Source organism: Triplophysa rosa, linkage group LG9 (assembly GCF_024868665.1).
Source record: "Triplophysa rosa linkage group LG9, Trosa_1v2, whole genome shotgun sequence".
Taxonomy (NCBI): Eukaryota; Metazoa; Chordata; class Actinopteri; order Cypriniformes; family Nemacheilidae; genus Triplophysa; species Triplophysa rosa.
In genome coordinates, this window is record NC_079898.1 from 25,875,909 (window position 1) to 25,890,703 (window position 14,795).

At 39.1% G+C, this 14,795-nt stretch overlaps 2 protein-coding genes across 4 annotated transcripts in view; one reads left to right on the forward strand and one right to left on the reverse strand.

Moving 5' to 3' along the window:
• Positions 1-367: 367 nt before the first annotated feature.
• Positions 368-3,338, reverse strand: vip (vasoactive intestinal peptide). The gene is made up of 6 exons (XM_057342453.1): positions 3,212-3,338; positions 2,743-2,847; positions 1,912-2,016; positions 1,241-1,372; positions 962-1,070; positions 368-874 (listed from the first exon to the last, which is right to left on the reverse strand). Coding segments are annotated over exons 1-6 (462 nt in total). The 5' UTR covers positions 3,214-3,338; the 3' UTR covers positions 368-865.
• A 3,880-nt stretch (positions 3,339-7,218) lies between these two features.
• anapc1 (anaphase promoting complex subunit 1) overlaps positions 7,219-14,795 on the forward strand; it is a 41,868-nt gene continuing 34,291 nt past the window's right edge. For all 3 annotated transcript variants that reach the window (XM_057342853.1, XM_057342854.1, XM_057342856.1), the window contains exons 1-15: positions 7,219-7,390; positions 7,992-8,228; positions 8,523-8,678; positions 8,768-8,810; positions 9,194-9,294; positions 10,728-10,810; positions 10,892-10,965; positions 11,162-11,304; positions 11,484-11,707; positions 11,855-12,064; positions 12,153-12,248; positions 12,396-12,480; positions 13,170-13,235; positions 13,676-13,813; positions 14,634-14,774. In XM_057342853.1, coding sequence (XP_057198836.1) covers positions 8,016-8,228; positions 8,523-8,678; positions 8,768-8,810; positions 9,194-9,294; positions 10,728-10,810; positions 10,892-10,965; positions 11,162-11,304; positions 11,484-11,707; positions 11,855-12,064; positions 12,153-12,248; positions 12,396-12,480; positions 13,170-13,235; positions 13,676-13,813; positions 14,634-14,774 — 1,773 coding nt within the window. In that variant the 5' untranslated portion in view covers positions 7,219-7,390; positions 7,992-8,015. The remainder of the gene's footprint in view (positions 7,391-7,991; positions 8,229-8,522; positions 8,679-8,767; positions 8,811-9,193; positions 9,295-10,727; positions 10,811-10,891; positions 10,966-11,161; positions 11,305-11,483; positions 11,708-11,854; positions 12,065-12,152; positions 12,249-12,395; positions 12,481-13,169; positions 13,236-13,675; positions 13,814-14,633; positions 14,775-14,795) is intronic.

Genomic DNA, 14,795 nt, shown 5'->3' on the forward strand with positions numbered 1-14,795 from the left:
GATAGCGTCACATTGCACACATAATCTCATACACGATGGCCAAAGCTGTCGATCTTTCTGGCATTTTTCTCTCCTTTCCTATAAGTATGCAACTTCATTTTATTTTTGTTTTACTCTCAGCTGCCGACCTTAGGTGCGATTTATCTGGATTTGTCTGGGATGAGAAACAAATGGCAGCCATAAACCTTAGAAATATAATTGAGGCATTACTCAAAATAATGGTCACCTCTTGTGGCAGAAAACAGGCGGAAGACGGCACACGGTCATATATGGAAATGATTTAAGATTCCGAAGTTTTCTGCTGAAGTTACATGTGACTGAAAGCCTGTGACAGTGAAACTGAGCGCAGTCAAAATGTTTATGGCTCTTCAAACTTTTATTACACTTTGAATGGCAAAAAATAAAGTTTTCCAGTGCCCCGACCCTCACAGCCCCCAAATGATTCCTTTAGACGTAACAGCAACATTTTTACAAAATAATTCCATGTACAAAATGCAGTGTGAAACATGACCATTTGATGTTGGAGTGTATTTGGTGCTCACGATCGGCGGTCTTCAGGTCCGAATGTACGGTTCTCTTATTGTACCAGTCCGGGACTTGTTTCAATACACTTTTATTGATCTACAATTTACAGAAAACAGGTCAAACCCAAAGGTGTGGGCTCAGAGGCCAAAGCACATTATGTACATCTCCAAGCTAACGTCTTTCATTAAAGCTTATTTTCTATGTACAGTGCAACATTTACGTCATAGGTAACCACATTTTTTTGTTTAACATGTTGTTTTCGTCATATGCTGATGTCCTAAACTATACGGTGTAAATGGGAAACCTATGATGGTCATGGAGAGTTGCGGTCAAACTGTCCTCAGAAAGGCTGGAAGAGAAAAGAGCAGAATGTTTAAATGAAGTGTATTTACATGCAAATCATATATTTCACACACGGTACAGTCATCTAACTTACCAATGGTATATGATTCAGAAGTCGATCTACAGTGACGTCATCGTAGCTCTCCCGATACGTGGTCTCTCCACCAGTCAACTCCTCCTGCACGCTGGGTGGGTCTTCTTGACTGAAGAAAGAGAAAACTGGTTTAATATCTCTTCCGGAAACATTACACGGTGATTGTTTAAACCAACGCAGTACTTATACTGACATTACACACGGCAAACAGTACATCGGTTACATCTTTGAGCCAAGGTTTGTGGTCTATAAATGCAATTGTAAGCACTTGTTTGATACCTTCTCTTTCCCGTGAGCACCGAGTTGAGATATTTCTTCACCGCCATCTGCTTGCGAAAGCGGCTGTAGTTGTCTGTGAATATTGCGTCTGAATGACGCTTCATTGGTGCCTGGTCTTCCAGCAAATCATCACTAAAGAAAAACATCAGACGTCCATTACCATCTGAAAACATTTCGCATCTCATGTTATAAAGTGCATTACACAGCAATTCTAGAGTTTTCAAAAATAATCAAAAATCGATAAATATCTTAAATTAATAGGCTGACTTTACACCTCGGATACCACCTCAATGAAATGATTCGATCAGATTCATTCATCTAAATATATATATATATAAATAGGAAATAAACATGAATAGTTTGAACAAATGTTTATTACAGTATAGAGCCTACTAGAATAATCCACATAAAACACATCGCTCAACCAAGCAGATTGCACAATCTCTGCTAAAAGACCATCTAAAACCAGTCTGACGTTACTTGACCTACAGTATAGCTATAGACACCAAGTGGTTTCAACTGGCTTATCTGGTGAACTGGTTTTTGAGGGTTTTCGGGCATTTGTCAGTTAGATCATTTAAAACCAGTAAAGACCAGCAAACCACATTGCGGCTGGTCTAAGAAGTTTCGTTCAGAAGGCAAACACCGTGTCAGGGTTTGTGATGATTTACCTCACCCGCTTTCCAATCAACGACTCCAGATACCGTCTGGCCGATAGCTGACCGAGAAGTTTACTGTATCCACTTGTGAAGAGACCGTCGGCGTGTCTGGGATCTCTGCACATGAACACAAAGCCAGCTCTTATACAACCATATGAACGAACCAACAAAAGGCTGTCTATTTCAGTAGCTCTTACACTTCATTTGATCTAAAAGCTGCTTGCTTTAATTGTTTAATGCTTTAAAGCCTCCCAGCAATGTCCACAGTCACCCATACAAAAACGTCACCATGGTAACCATAGATTACTTCAATATACCATCGGTGCTTCAGGTATTGTTGGCTCCTGTGTCATTATTAACAAGAAATTAAGCAAAATGACAGAAAAAGAATTTCACACTGTTTATATTTATTTCAATTGGATAAAATTTGTAAACACTGTAGTTCGTCCAGAATAATGGTTCCGTGGTAAATTTCGCATTTTTGAAACAATGAAGCATTTAAGAATAACATAAATAAACAAACAACATGTTGCCACATAATACAATATAATAGGCCTATAATAGAATCTATACGACGTATGAATCAATACTTGATTCATTATTTCTCTACTACTACTCAGACTTAAAACATGTTTAATTAATTTAAATCTAATATCTAATCTAATATGCGTCGAATTTTTTTCTTATTGCTATTTTCCCGTGTTTTGTCGTTCATACATTTTTCTGAGGCGATTCACCTGCGCTCGCGCATCCATCCCTCTTACCAAGTGCGCGCTCCTCCCGTCATACAAAGCATTACAGAAAGTTTGTTTTAATCATGTTTAATTGTAGTTAAAGTCTTACCTCATGGAGGGGTAGGGTAAACTTAAGGTCCGGGTATAAAAAACACTGCAAAGGGATATGAAGAGCAAAAGCTGAAAGCCGTTCCTCACGAGCATCGCTTTAAACCTGCGCACGCACGAACACACGAGTAAGTTTACACGGTTACACGAAAGACATGCATTTACACGAATGACAATTTCAGGCATGTACCAAACGTAAGTATGAATCAAGTTTGCTCAAAATGTGGGACATTTCGAGCAGAATAAGATCAGCTAAGTGTTCAGGGTAAATAAAGTCTTATTTGAGTTATTTAGGTGTTTTACTGAAACAATACCGATAAGGATCAACACAATTTTAAATGTGGTAATGTATTACTGTAAACGTACGTATGAATATATGTTGTGGATGTAACATGCATATAAATACATACATGTATGTAAAACGAGTGTGTGTTATGTTTATTGCAATAAATAAGATCAAAGGAACTCACATGTGCTATAGAGATGTGCAGAACCGTGCAGGTGAAACAGCTCCAGTCAAAAGTTAGCAGGTGATGTATTTACGTTCCTTTGGTTGCTCTTGCGTCTCTTTGAGTAGTCTCTCCCTTCACCTCGTTTTATATTGCTGAATACTTTCCATCGGACAGAAAGCAAGCAGATTTCATATGCGTTAATACGTCACGAAGAAAGTCCCACTGGGATGGATGTGTTGTCATTGGTCGGCTGCACACACACACACACATTGGAGAAATTAGGTTTGCTTGCACAAAGTGTTTTGTCATTCCTGGTGATTCGTTCTGTGGTAATTTGTTTGCATGGATGGCCTTTTTTTAGTTTTTTTTGATGGAAGATGCGCAAAACAATGGATCACATCCAAATGGACTTGGATAAATTGGTTTACAAAAGAACCTAATGAAAAAGGGTCATACAAAACTGGAAATCAATAAATAGATCTACAGAATAATCACAGACAAATGGTCAAACAATTAAATGTACAGACAGCTAGAATTATGAAATGTATAAAACCTTAACCAAGACAACTGAAAAATGTAGATGCTAAAGTCAAAAAGTTTTCATTTGGAGAGATCTGTTGTGTGTTATAATTAATGAAGGGGTTATAAGGGATTTTTATGCACCAGCTATTGTGCTTTACCCTTATCTTAACCCTGCCTCAAAGCCTTTGCTAATAGAATCATGTTCAGCATTAAATACGTCGATGCCAAAATAATGGAAAACATGGCTAGTTGTTAACATGACATCAACCAGTCTTTCAAACCATCAGCATCTGAAATGTTTACAGTCGTGATTCGTTCTCAATTGGCTCTTAAAGGGACAGTTCACCCAAAAATGAAAATTCTGTCATCATTTACTCACCCTCATATTGTTCCAAACCTGTATAAACGTCTTTGTTCTGCTAAACCCAAAGGAAGATATTTGGAAGAATGTCATTTGCGAGCAGATCTCATCCCCCATTGACTCCCATAGTATTTATTTTCCCCACTATGGCCGTTAATGGGGGGCGAGATCTGCTCGGTTACTGACATTCTTCCAAATATCTTCCTTTGGGTTTAGCAGATCAAAGAAATTCATACAGGTTGAGTAAATGATGACAGAATTTTTATTTTTGGGTGAAGGATCACTTTAAGTTAGGGCTGTTCTCTTCCTATGGCACTTCCATACGGGGAGCCCTGCGTTTTACATTTCTCTGCAGTAACAGTTAGCACTTGCCCTGTGACCTTAACAGCATTCTAATGATTTCATTTACCACGCTGTTTTCTAGGGCCTGGATGCTTGTGGATAAAGTGATTAATGAGAGACGCAGAGAGCAGAAGTGCTGCCAATAAATCAAGTTTACAAAGAGTCTGACAGTCAGACGGTGAGTGGACTTCTGTACACAGCAGTCTCACATCTACTACATGCAGAAATCATGGCTTCTTAGTACACATGGTTACACACTGTAAGTGCAGTATGCGGTATACAATTTCAGAACCGACTCCCATCATTTCTTATTCCCTCCCTTTCTCTATTACCTTTCAATAATGTGGCAAAAATAAACATTCTTTTAAAAACCATAATCATTTGGCCCCTGATAAATGACAATGTCTTGAAGAAATGTTGTCATAAAAATGACATTCCTCATTGACTTTATATGTTGAGGTTTGTAATCTGTTGCTCATGGAGGAAGATTGAGGTCTAACATGACAATCTAACCTCAGTCTAACATGGCACATGACAATTCCACCACCATAAGCCCATGTGACTGATCAGAATCAGAAGAGCTTTATTGCCAAGTGTGCTTGCACACACAAGGAATTTTCTTTGGTGTTGGAAGCTTCTAGTACAGACATTCAACACAATGACAATACAATATAATAAGATTTACAGTCTAAAAGATTCTAAAATATGCATATATAAAATAAAGACTATTTTACAGAAAATGGGGGATAATAACATATAATACTGTATATAGATATATAGATCAGTTAGGCAAACACTTAAATGCATGGCAACTAAAGCTGTAAATACATTCACTCATCTTTCTACATACAGGACATTAGCGTCAATAATGTAATCCTGGCATCATATGCTTGGAATCAAGGCTAAGGACATCATCATGCTTCCGAAAGCTCCACACAGCCAATCATATTCATTATTTTAGCTTAGTTCATCTTACAGGTAGGCTACGTCTCAATTTTATTACCCAATTCATTAAGCATGGTTTCCGCATTCATCCATTACCATACAATTCTCAAAATTTGCAGAAAGTGCAAATGTCCAATTCAACAAACAAACTATTAATTTTGAAATGATTTCTAATTTTGCATCCATTTAATTCTAATAAGGTGCTTGATCATCTTGTTATACACTCGTAAAATCTTTGTTGCAATCCTAAAACTTTGTACAGACACGCGCACACACAAAACTTAAAAAGAAATCCTGAATGCATACAATATTTCAAGTCGGCTATAGGTTAGAAATTCTATGACTAATAGTTTCAACTTGGCACGCGCTGACAAGAAATTCAAATTCTGTTTGTACATCATCTCACACTTATCAATATCCTGCAATTCCTCAGCATTGTTGCATATTTTGACTCACGAGTCATGTGACGTGGCACAATCATTTGTGAAATATTTCCTTTGTACACTTCAGCTGAGTTCTTCAGTCGATATTGGCAATTTAGCTGAAGGCCGTGTATGCAGTAGAAAGACTTGGGGTTTAGTATTGTTCAGATGGAACAATTTGAAGGACTGAAAAACAGTATTGTGGTGACGCTTGCCGTATGGGTGACAGGGAGGAGTTTTATTGAAAAATAATCGAGTGAAATGTCAACACCAGAGGCACATTCTTCCGGTCGCACGCTATACCGTGCACATTAAGATTTCCTTTGAGTCCGTAGAAAAACTGTATCACTCTACTGAATCCATATTGATCTGGGCCCATTTATCTCTATTTTCTATGTGTCAGAGTTTATAGGGAATAAAATGTGTGAAATTCACTGCACCCACAACAATCTCTGTTGAGCGGTTTCAGTCAAACAGAATCTACTTCGCTATTGATTGCTTCACAAATATGTGCCAAAATATGAATGTATTAGCATGAAATACAGGATCATGCTTGCATCCAATTTGACATTTCCAAGTGTACATCTTATATTGAAGTAGTAACATAAGCAATCACAATAAAGTCCCCAGAGTCCAACTGAAATGGAATGGAAAACTTCTGTGGCATTTATACTTCCAATTAAACTCATTATGACCTGTCAGCCTTGAAGAGACAAAGACTGTAGAAAAGCATTATTATCAATAATCTGTGGTTGCATTGTCGTAATGTGGTCAAGCAACTGTTTCTAAACTAATGTACTTCTAGATTTCACCATTGGTATGCAATCACTTTGTTCTAGTAGGCCTAATTGAGAAATTACCAATATTTGCCAAAACATTATTAACGTACTTGATATAATAGCTATGATAATAATATATAATAATATAATTAACATTCTCAGTCAATATGCTGATTTGATGCATGAGTGTGGTTAAATGCAATGCATTAGTGGGCTCTATAAAGATGATGTGTGTATTAAACAAACTAAACCTATTGTGACTGACAGTTTTGTTGTTACACTCACACATTAAACTTTGCCAAAAATGAGTAAAAATGGAATTGAGAATTTAAATATAGCTGTCTTTTCACTGCAGTATGTGCAAAATATTGAAATACACGAGATTCTTAAGTACACAAGATGTCAAAATAAGTCACATTTTTTGCGTTCAGTCAACAAAATGCAAAGCAACACCCACCTTTACACCAAGAGTGCTTACCTGAACACAAACAAAAAACGACAAATTGACCATATGTTATCATATAACTGTTGTATTCTTCGAAGTACATCATAATTATACCATCACAGTATTCCTAGCGCAAACAGACACGTGCCGCCTCCGCCGGAATGCCGCTCTTTGATTGGTCGGCCAGTGTGTCACGGGATTCCAATATGTCCGCGCTCATTTGAAACAGCAAAGTGAAGTGTGCTCGATCGCCTTTTCACTGCGTACTTCACTCTGTTTGTATGTTGGGCTCAACAAATAACCGAATAAAGGGGGAACGGCATCTGTTAAAAGAAATAACTGCACATCAGGACAGAAAGCTTGACTATTTGTTATTACCAGGTGTGTATTTGAGCTGATGTTGTTAGCGTAGCTCAGCTGCTAATGCTTATTGACGGGCTGAGGTAAAACGGCAAACTTAATGTAACGTTAAATAAAACTGTCACCGATGCATGATTCTGGTTGAGATATTTAACGAATGCAATAATTGTGTGTTTTTAAGTTGTGCTTAAATTAACTGACTGACGCGAGATACGTACAGTAAAGCTGTCCTGTAGCTCAGTGGTTAGAGCATGGCGCTAGCAACGCCACGGTCGTGGGTTCGATCCCAGGGATTGCACGTCCTCAAAAACAAATGTGTAGTGTCATGCAATGTGAGTCGCTTTGGATAAAAGCGTCTGCCAAATGCATAAATGTAAAGGTACACATTGACATACATAAATAGATGCTGCATAAAGCGCCACAGGGTATGGCAGTATGTCATATAAACTCATACGAACGTTCATAATTACTTATGACAAAGAATATTTTTACAAAGTATGTCTAGGTACATACAAAATAGTGACACGTAGATTAATAATAATAATAAGAAGCATAATGTGACTAATGAAATCTGTGTGTGAGACAGATAGATAATGCATAGGTGTATATCCTGTGTCCACAGAAATAATGCTGATATTGGGAACTCATGTCGCACGTCTATGAAGAGAGAGCCACAATGATAGCCGCAGGCGAGTTGCAGTCGTTTGTCCCATTCGGTCGTGAGCACTGCAGGAACCACCCGAATGCCGTGAACCTCCAGCTGCGGCAGCTGCAGCCGGCCTCTGAGCTCTGGTCCTCTGATGGGGCCGCTGGACTCGTGGGGTCTCTTCAGGAGGTCACTTTGCAGGAGCGACAAAAGGTAGCTGTCCATCTTTACACCATAGCACGAATACCCAGATGCCACCCTAGAAGCCACTGAAGTCCTCTTCTGAGCACACTTTGTTGATTAAAAGCTGCATATACTGCTAGCTAGTAGATCCCTATGTAGCCTACTTCAGTTTAGGCTCTGCAAATTAGGGGCATATTATGGGGATCACAGAGGGACACGCAACCTAAACTTAAAACGTCTTTGCTTGTGATGGCTGTCGCATGACAACAAATACTCCAACAATCAGATGCGCTGTTGTAAGTGTGATATTTTTGTGATGGACAGGAGCACTGGCAGCTGAGGAAGGGAACAGCTCCTGATGAGGTCGATTATGAGGAGGAGCTGTACGTGGCCGGAAACATGGTCATATGGAGCCGTGGCAGTAAGAATCAAGCCTCTAATGTTTACAAGGCTTTCACCGTGGACAGCCTCGTTCAGCAGGTGATAGCAACAGACTCATGCATATTCATCTGCCAAAGACATTATATTGTCTTTCTTAACATTTTAATTCAAATGTTTTTTTTTTATAGGCTCTCTGGTGTAATTTCACTGTCCCACAGTCTAAAAAGGATGGTAAGCATTTGACACATTTTTGTGTTTTATTGTTGTCTTGGTTTTTTTGTCATTCCACTGTATGTCTCTCTTTGGTCAGTTGCAGGACTCTGTGGTCAAACGTTTTATTTTCGTCATATGTTTGATTTTATCATGTCTTGAGTGGTGTCTTTTTTATATCCCTTTGCGGTTTATCGTCTCATAATAAAATAATGTAAATCAGTTTGTCTACTTAATTGTTTATTTGAGGAAATTTACTTCAGGGTGATTGATACAAGACTCCTCCTGCTTAATGTTAACATTCTGATCACCTTGTTTGCAAGAAAATTGTGCTGTGATTGGTTCATGTTGATTTATTCCCAGCATTATTAATCTGTTAAATTGTTTTCCTTCATGACCGCCAGCAAAGGACGTCGTGGAGCAGACAGTGTGTATCGTCCAGAGCACCTGTGTGAATGTCCACAGCATGAGTGGGAAAGACTTCATATCTCCACTCCCCTTTCAGGTCAGAAATTTTCGCCTCTTCTGTCGGTTTAGTTTCTCAAAAGACAGGACTAACGATGACTCAAGGTTTATCTGACGTATCGGCTTTGGTTTGGATGCTCTCTTCCATGAGAGACATTGTCACAGCAGAACGGTAGTAAGTGCCATCAGGGATTGAAGCAGCCTGACTGTCTTTTTAGCTCAGTGACTGATGCTGTGTCTATTCAATGAGACGTAATGGGTTATTTGGCATGCTGACAGGAATGCTTTTGAGTTAAAGAACTGCCAGTATTTAGACAACACAATTTACTGTTTTGGCTCAGTCTGGTTATATTTCATGAACATTAGCTGCTGATGTTTTTCTGATGTCTCGGCGGCTTTTTCGGGAACGCAAGTTAGTCATGTGCGTACGGATGTAACGATTCACTCAGCTCACGATGCGATGCGATTCACGATTCTGATCTCACGATGCGATTTATTCACGATTTACTCACGATTTATTTTTAAAAAATGAGTTGAAACAAATTAGAAATGAACAACTTCCCTTGCATTATTTCTTAAATGCTTTACGTTTCTTTGCATAATAAAATAATGTTTTATTTCAAATAACAAAAGTAAACTGCGATTTTATAACAAATTAATAATAGAAAAAGTCTCTTTAATATAAACAAACTAATACTGTCTGTGCTTTTCTTGGATTTATTTGCATTTAAGAAATATCAGCATCCACGTTTAGGTTTGCAGTGAAAACAGCGGCCCCTGCTGTTCAAAGAATGTATTGCGATTCAGTTCAAGCCTCAACCGAATTGAATCGTCACTCATTATAACCGATTTTCAACCGGCTCACGGTGAATCGTTACATCCCTACATGTGCGATATGCACAATGTGTGTAATAGAAGCCTGAAGTTTTCACATACGAAATGCACAAAAATCTGACTCCTAAATAGCATTGTAACAATATTGTAATATGAAATTATTATATTTGACCTTTATAGGATGTTGTTCAGTTTTTATTAATTCACATACAGAAGTTCAAATTAAACCTTGAATGTTGTCAATTCTCTAACAAAATTACAAATGTTTTGGTATTAAATCTGTTATTAAGATTTAGGTAATTTTTTGTATTATTTCAAAATAAAGTCAGTGTAATCCTGAACTCAGTATACTCCTAGTGGTCCACATACTGTATATGTTAGTGAAGATAGTTTGCACCAAAAAATTGAAGTTAAAATGTCATTTTTGTGTGAGCATTTTGAAACTTTTGCCGCTTTGTTTGAATTGGGAAAAGGTTTTAAGTTACATTATGTGTATGCAGTAAATCAAACTATTTTATTTGAAAAGATAAAGAAAACGCAATTTCTCACGATATGACCGTTAAATGTTATTTTCCAGTAACAAAAGTTCGTAAGCTTTCCTCTTCCATTCGCTCACTGTTGTGTCATATCTGGTTGAAGGTCTCTACTCTCTGGTCAACCAAGTTTGGTCTGCTTTTAGAGCGCAAAAACATCCCATCTGATGGCCACATGAGCCCCAGCAGGTATGTACATGCTCATACGGTATCTGTGAATGTATGGAGAATATGATATCAGCATGCAGTCATTTCTTATGTCATTATTAGGGAACCTCTTCCGACTCTGTTCAGCATGCTGCATCCTTTAGATGAAATCGCTCCTGTTGTTTGTAAGTCTACCGGTAAGACCTGTTGCTAATTCTGTATCTTATGAAGAAAATATATTTTTGTGGTACAAATCTGACTTGTTCTGGTCAGATATGTTGTAGTTCCTAATAAAATGACTAGCCAGCTTTATTTACCTGTGAGAGCTAATTTGTCTGATGATGAACTCCTCTGAATGGCTGGTGTTGTTGATGCTTCTCTCTGATCTCTCAGGTCTGTTTGAGCCACGGCTTCAGTATGTTTCAGATAGCGCGATGAGGGTTTTGTTCACCTGCCTCGAGCCCTCCCTCATGATGACGTACGACACACAGCAGTGTACGCACACCGTCTGGGCTCTGCGCAGAGTCTCCCCTGAGGTACAGCCAAAGCAATACATTCCTTTGTTTCCTCGTGTTTTGTTTCAGTGAACAGACGACAGTGTCATTTGAAACGACTTATTTTGAGATGAATTGATTAGAATACTCGTTATTTTGTTTTTACTTTATAGAGGAGTAAAACCAAATTTAAGCCTATTTACACTTGATGTCTTTTACAGGAACAGACCACAGTGCTGAAGTGTCCTGAGCAGCCCGGGGCGGTGCACACGCCGGTCGCAGCCCACAGCTTCCTCGGCTCCCACCTGAGAAATGTGACCCGGCTGGACTTGCCCGCTTCGCCCTTGCACTGCCACGCCCTGCACAACCAAAGCCGAATCCCCGCCTCCCCCGGCCTGCACTCTCGGGTTCACTCGCCCAGCATTTCTAACATGGCTGCTCTCAGGTGCGTCCATGCGGGAAATGATTTGGTCCCATTTATTTTTCATCTTCATGTGAAAAGTTCATTCTGAAATAGGTAGAAGTATTTGGAACGAAATCAACGGCAAGCTCATTGTTGTGTAACGCATCTTAATTTGCGTCTGACGGTCAGTCGGGCTCACTCCCCTGGCATCGCAGCGCCCTCCTTCTCTGGAGCTCAGCGCTTCAACATGTCGTGCCACACCCCGTCCCCGCGCGGGCACAGCATCCTGGCATCACCCAACAGCACCCTAAACGAAACCGGCCTGATGCCTGAGATGGAGCCCATTCTTCCGGACCTTTGCATCGAGCAGCTGTGGACAGAGACCGGCGCTACCTCCAGGTCTGCTGATGTTCTGTGTTTACAGATGTTTCTGTGGGAGAGCGCACGTGCTGTTTGTGACGTCATCATGAATGTTGTCTTTGGACAGGGAGAAGGGCTGTCAGGCGTCTAAAGTCTTCATCACCTCTGACCTGTGTGAGAACAGGTACCTGTGCTTCCTGGTTGAGTCTCACCAGCAGCTCAGGTGCACATGCTGTTCTTCCCTTTTACTTCATCTTTAGTGATTAGCAAAGTTTGTGTTGATGTTTGAGTGTCATCCAAGGCGAAGCTCAGATGACAAAGTAAAACGGTCGAAACCGATGATTTATTCTCGTTTAAACGCCGCTCCTAGGTGCATCAAATTTCTCGAGAGCAACGAAACGTTGATATTTGCATCAGTGACTGTCATCGGTGCAAAAGATGCTGTGCCACTAGAGGTGAGAGCCGGACTGGTCAATGTGTCTCATTTACTAATAACTGTGTACATTATTCATATTTATACACATTTAAACTTCTCACAAAAATGTTCCGCCTACACGCACAAATGCACATAGTTCAAATAAATTTTACAGTTTTTAAAATGAGAACGGGCCTCATTCATGAAACATTTGTAAATTCCAAGTAATTTGCACGTAAAACGGACCTTCATGAATGAGGCCCGTTGTGTGTATGTATGCTTAGTGAATAAGACCCAATGTTTTATAACACCTGAAATAATGAACACAAACTATTTTGACAATTGGTTGAGCTATTTTTTTCAGTCAGACAATCAAGTCAATATTGACCCTATTTAAAAATGCACATTGCTTGTTTTACTGTGAAGAATATGAATCTACTATTTAAAATGTGTTATTAGAACATAACTATATAAAATACAACTATTTTCCTTTTTGTAAAGGTCTATAAATAATGACAGAATTTATATTTTTGCCTGAGCTTCCTTATAAATATATATTTATATACATTTAGTATACATATACATTTTTATATACATAGTATACATTTTTGTTTTAATTGTTGCTCTGTACTATATTAGCGGTTGAAATACATCTGATGAACCATCTGTAAGTGTCGTCCTCTACGTCGTCGTCATCTGGACTTTAACTTAATTTCCTTTTTCTTGAAGGGCATTCATGGCATGCTGGTGCTGGAGGCCAGCGGGAGTCTGGTCCTGTACACAGGAGTCACACGGGTGAGCCCTGATTTCTGATGTTATTGCTGCACTGCATCATTTATCCACGCACAGGTGTTGCTGTGAGATCTGTGTCTGTACTGAAGCATGTCGTGTATTCTGTGCGCATACTTCTCTTATATTAAAAAAGCCAAAGGCAGTACATTAGAGTCATTGCTCACAGCGTGGTTTTGACTTGAGTGCATCACATCCTTTATGTTCCCCACCAATCCTCAGAGATTTGAAAATTGGCTGTAGGTGAGTCACTCGTATCATACTGAGAGAGTCGGGCATTCTGGAGGAATTGTGGCGATTGTTTACAGATGCAAAGGCATTTCTGTCTATACTATTTATTTATTCATATTTTAAGATTTCTTTTCGAATTTAGGTTTATTTTGCGATACAACCGTCTGGAAGTACATCATCCCTTACCTATGTCATCATGTCTGTTATACCTCTAGGTCAGCAAAGTGTTTGTCCCAGGTCTTCTGTCTCCTACCTTCAGTGTTCAGAACCATCAGCCCCCGTTAAACACTCCTCTGGAGAATGTGAGCACTCCTGCAAGGGCTACGGTTCAGCACATAAGCAGACTTGATGAGGTACGCTTCTCTGTATACTTGAGACAATAAGATTTAAGGGAGGCCTAACACTAATAGCCTTTTATTTAGGTTTTATCATGGTCGGATCAATATCTATATTAAATCGCAAAGTTACGCACAACTCCATATATTTTCTTTGATAACAAACACATCAAGTTGATCAACGGTTGGTTTAATAATCTAATTTCATGAAGCTGCGGTCTCAAATCAAATATACGATTGATTGTGAGCTTAGTAAATTTTTAATCATAGCCAATCGAGTGCATTAATAGATATGGGATTACAAGAGTAAACCCTTTTAGAGCCGCCATTTAACATGACCTACTGGAGCCTTCATAAAAACATCTCTTAAAAAAACACAAACAGCATTTTATTGACATCCTGAGAGCTGCATTAAGAGAAGCTGATTTACGTACCGGAAAACAGATTGCAAACGCAGTTTTTTTTACCAATTTGAGTAATTTAATACAAAAAATTAATAGTAATAAAGTAAAACTAATATGTCGTATTTTTGTGGCTTTTCATGCCTTTTCTTTGATAGGATAGTGAATGTTTAAAAGGGAAGTAAGAGGGAGTGGTTTGGCATTAGTAGGAAATACTGTGTTCAACACAGTAATAATTCTGTACTAGAATTAAAATACAACGTAAACAGAAATGTATCCAGATTGACAAGCTTCTCACTTCCCCAACATGCTTCCCATAATGCTCAGAGAAACAGATCATGCCAATAGCACATTTTAGGAAAACATTAGCATTCAGATGTGATTTGTTTACAATGTCAGACTAAATCTCTCCTCTGTGTCACTTTCACCACTCTCAGGTGGGCATGCCATCCCCTGTGTTAGAGGTCCGTAGCTTGACGAAGCACCATGAGTCGTCGTGGCTGGAGGACTCGCCGTTCCAGCAGGCTGTTCCACTCGTCCACACGCTGCGAGATGCCGTCGGCAACAGACTCACGCTGGTCAGTAAGGCCCATTAGTTT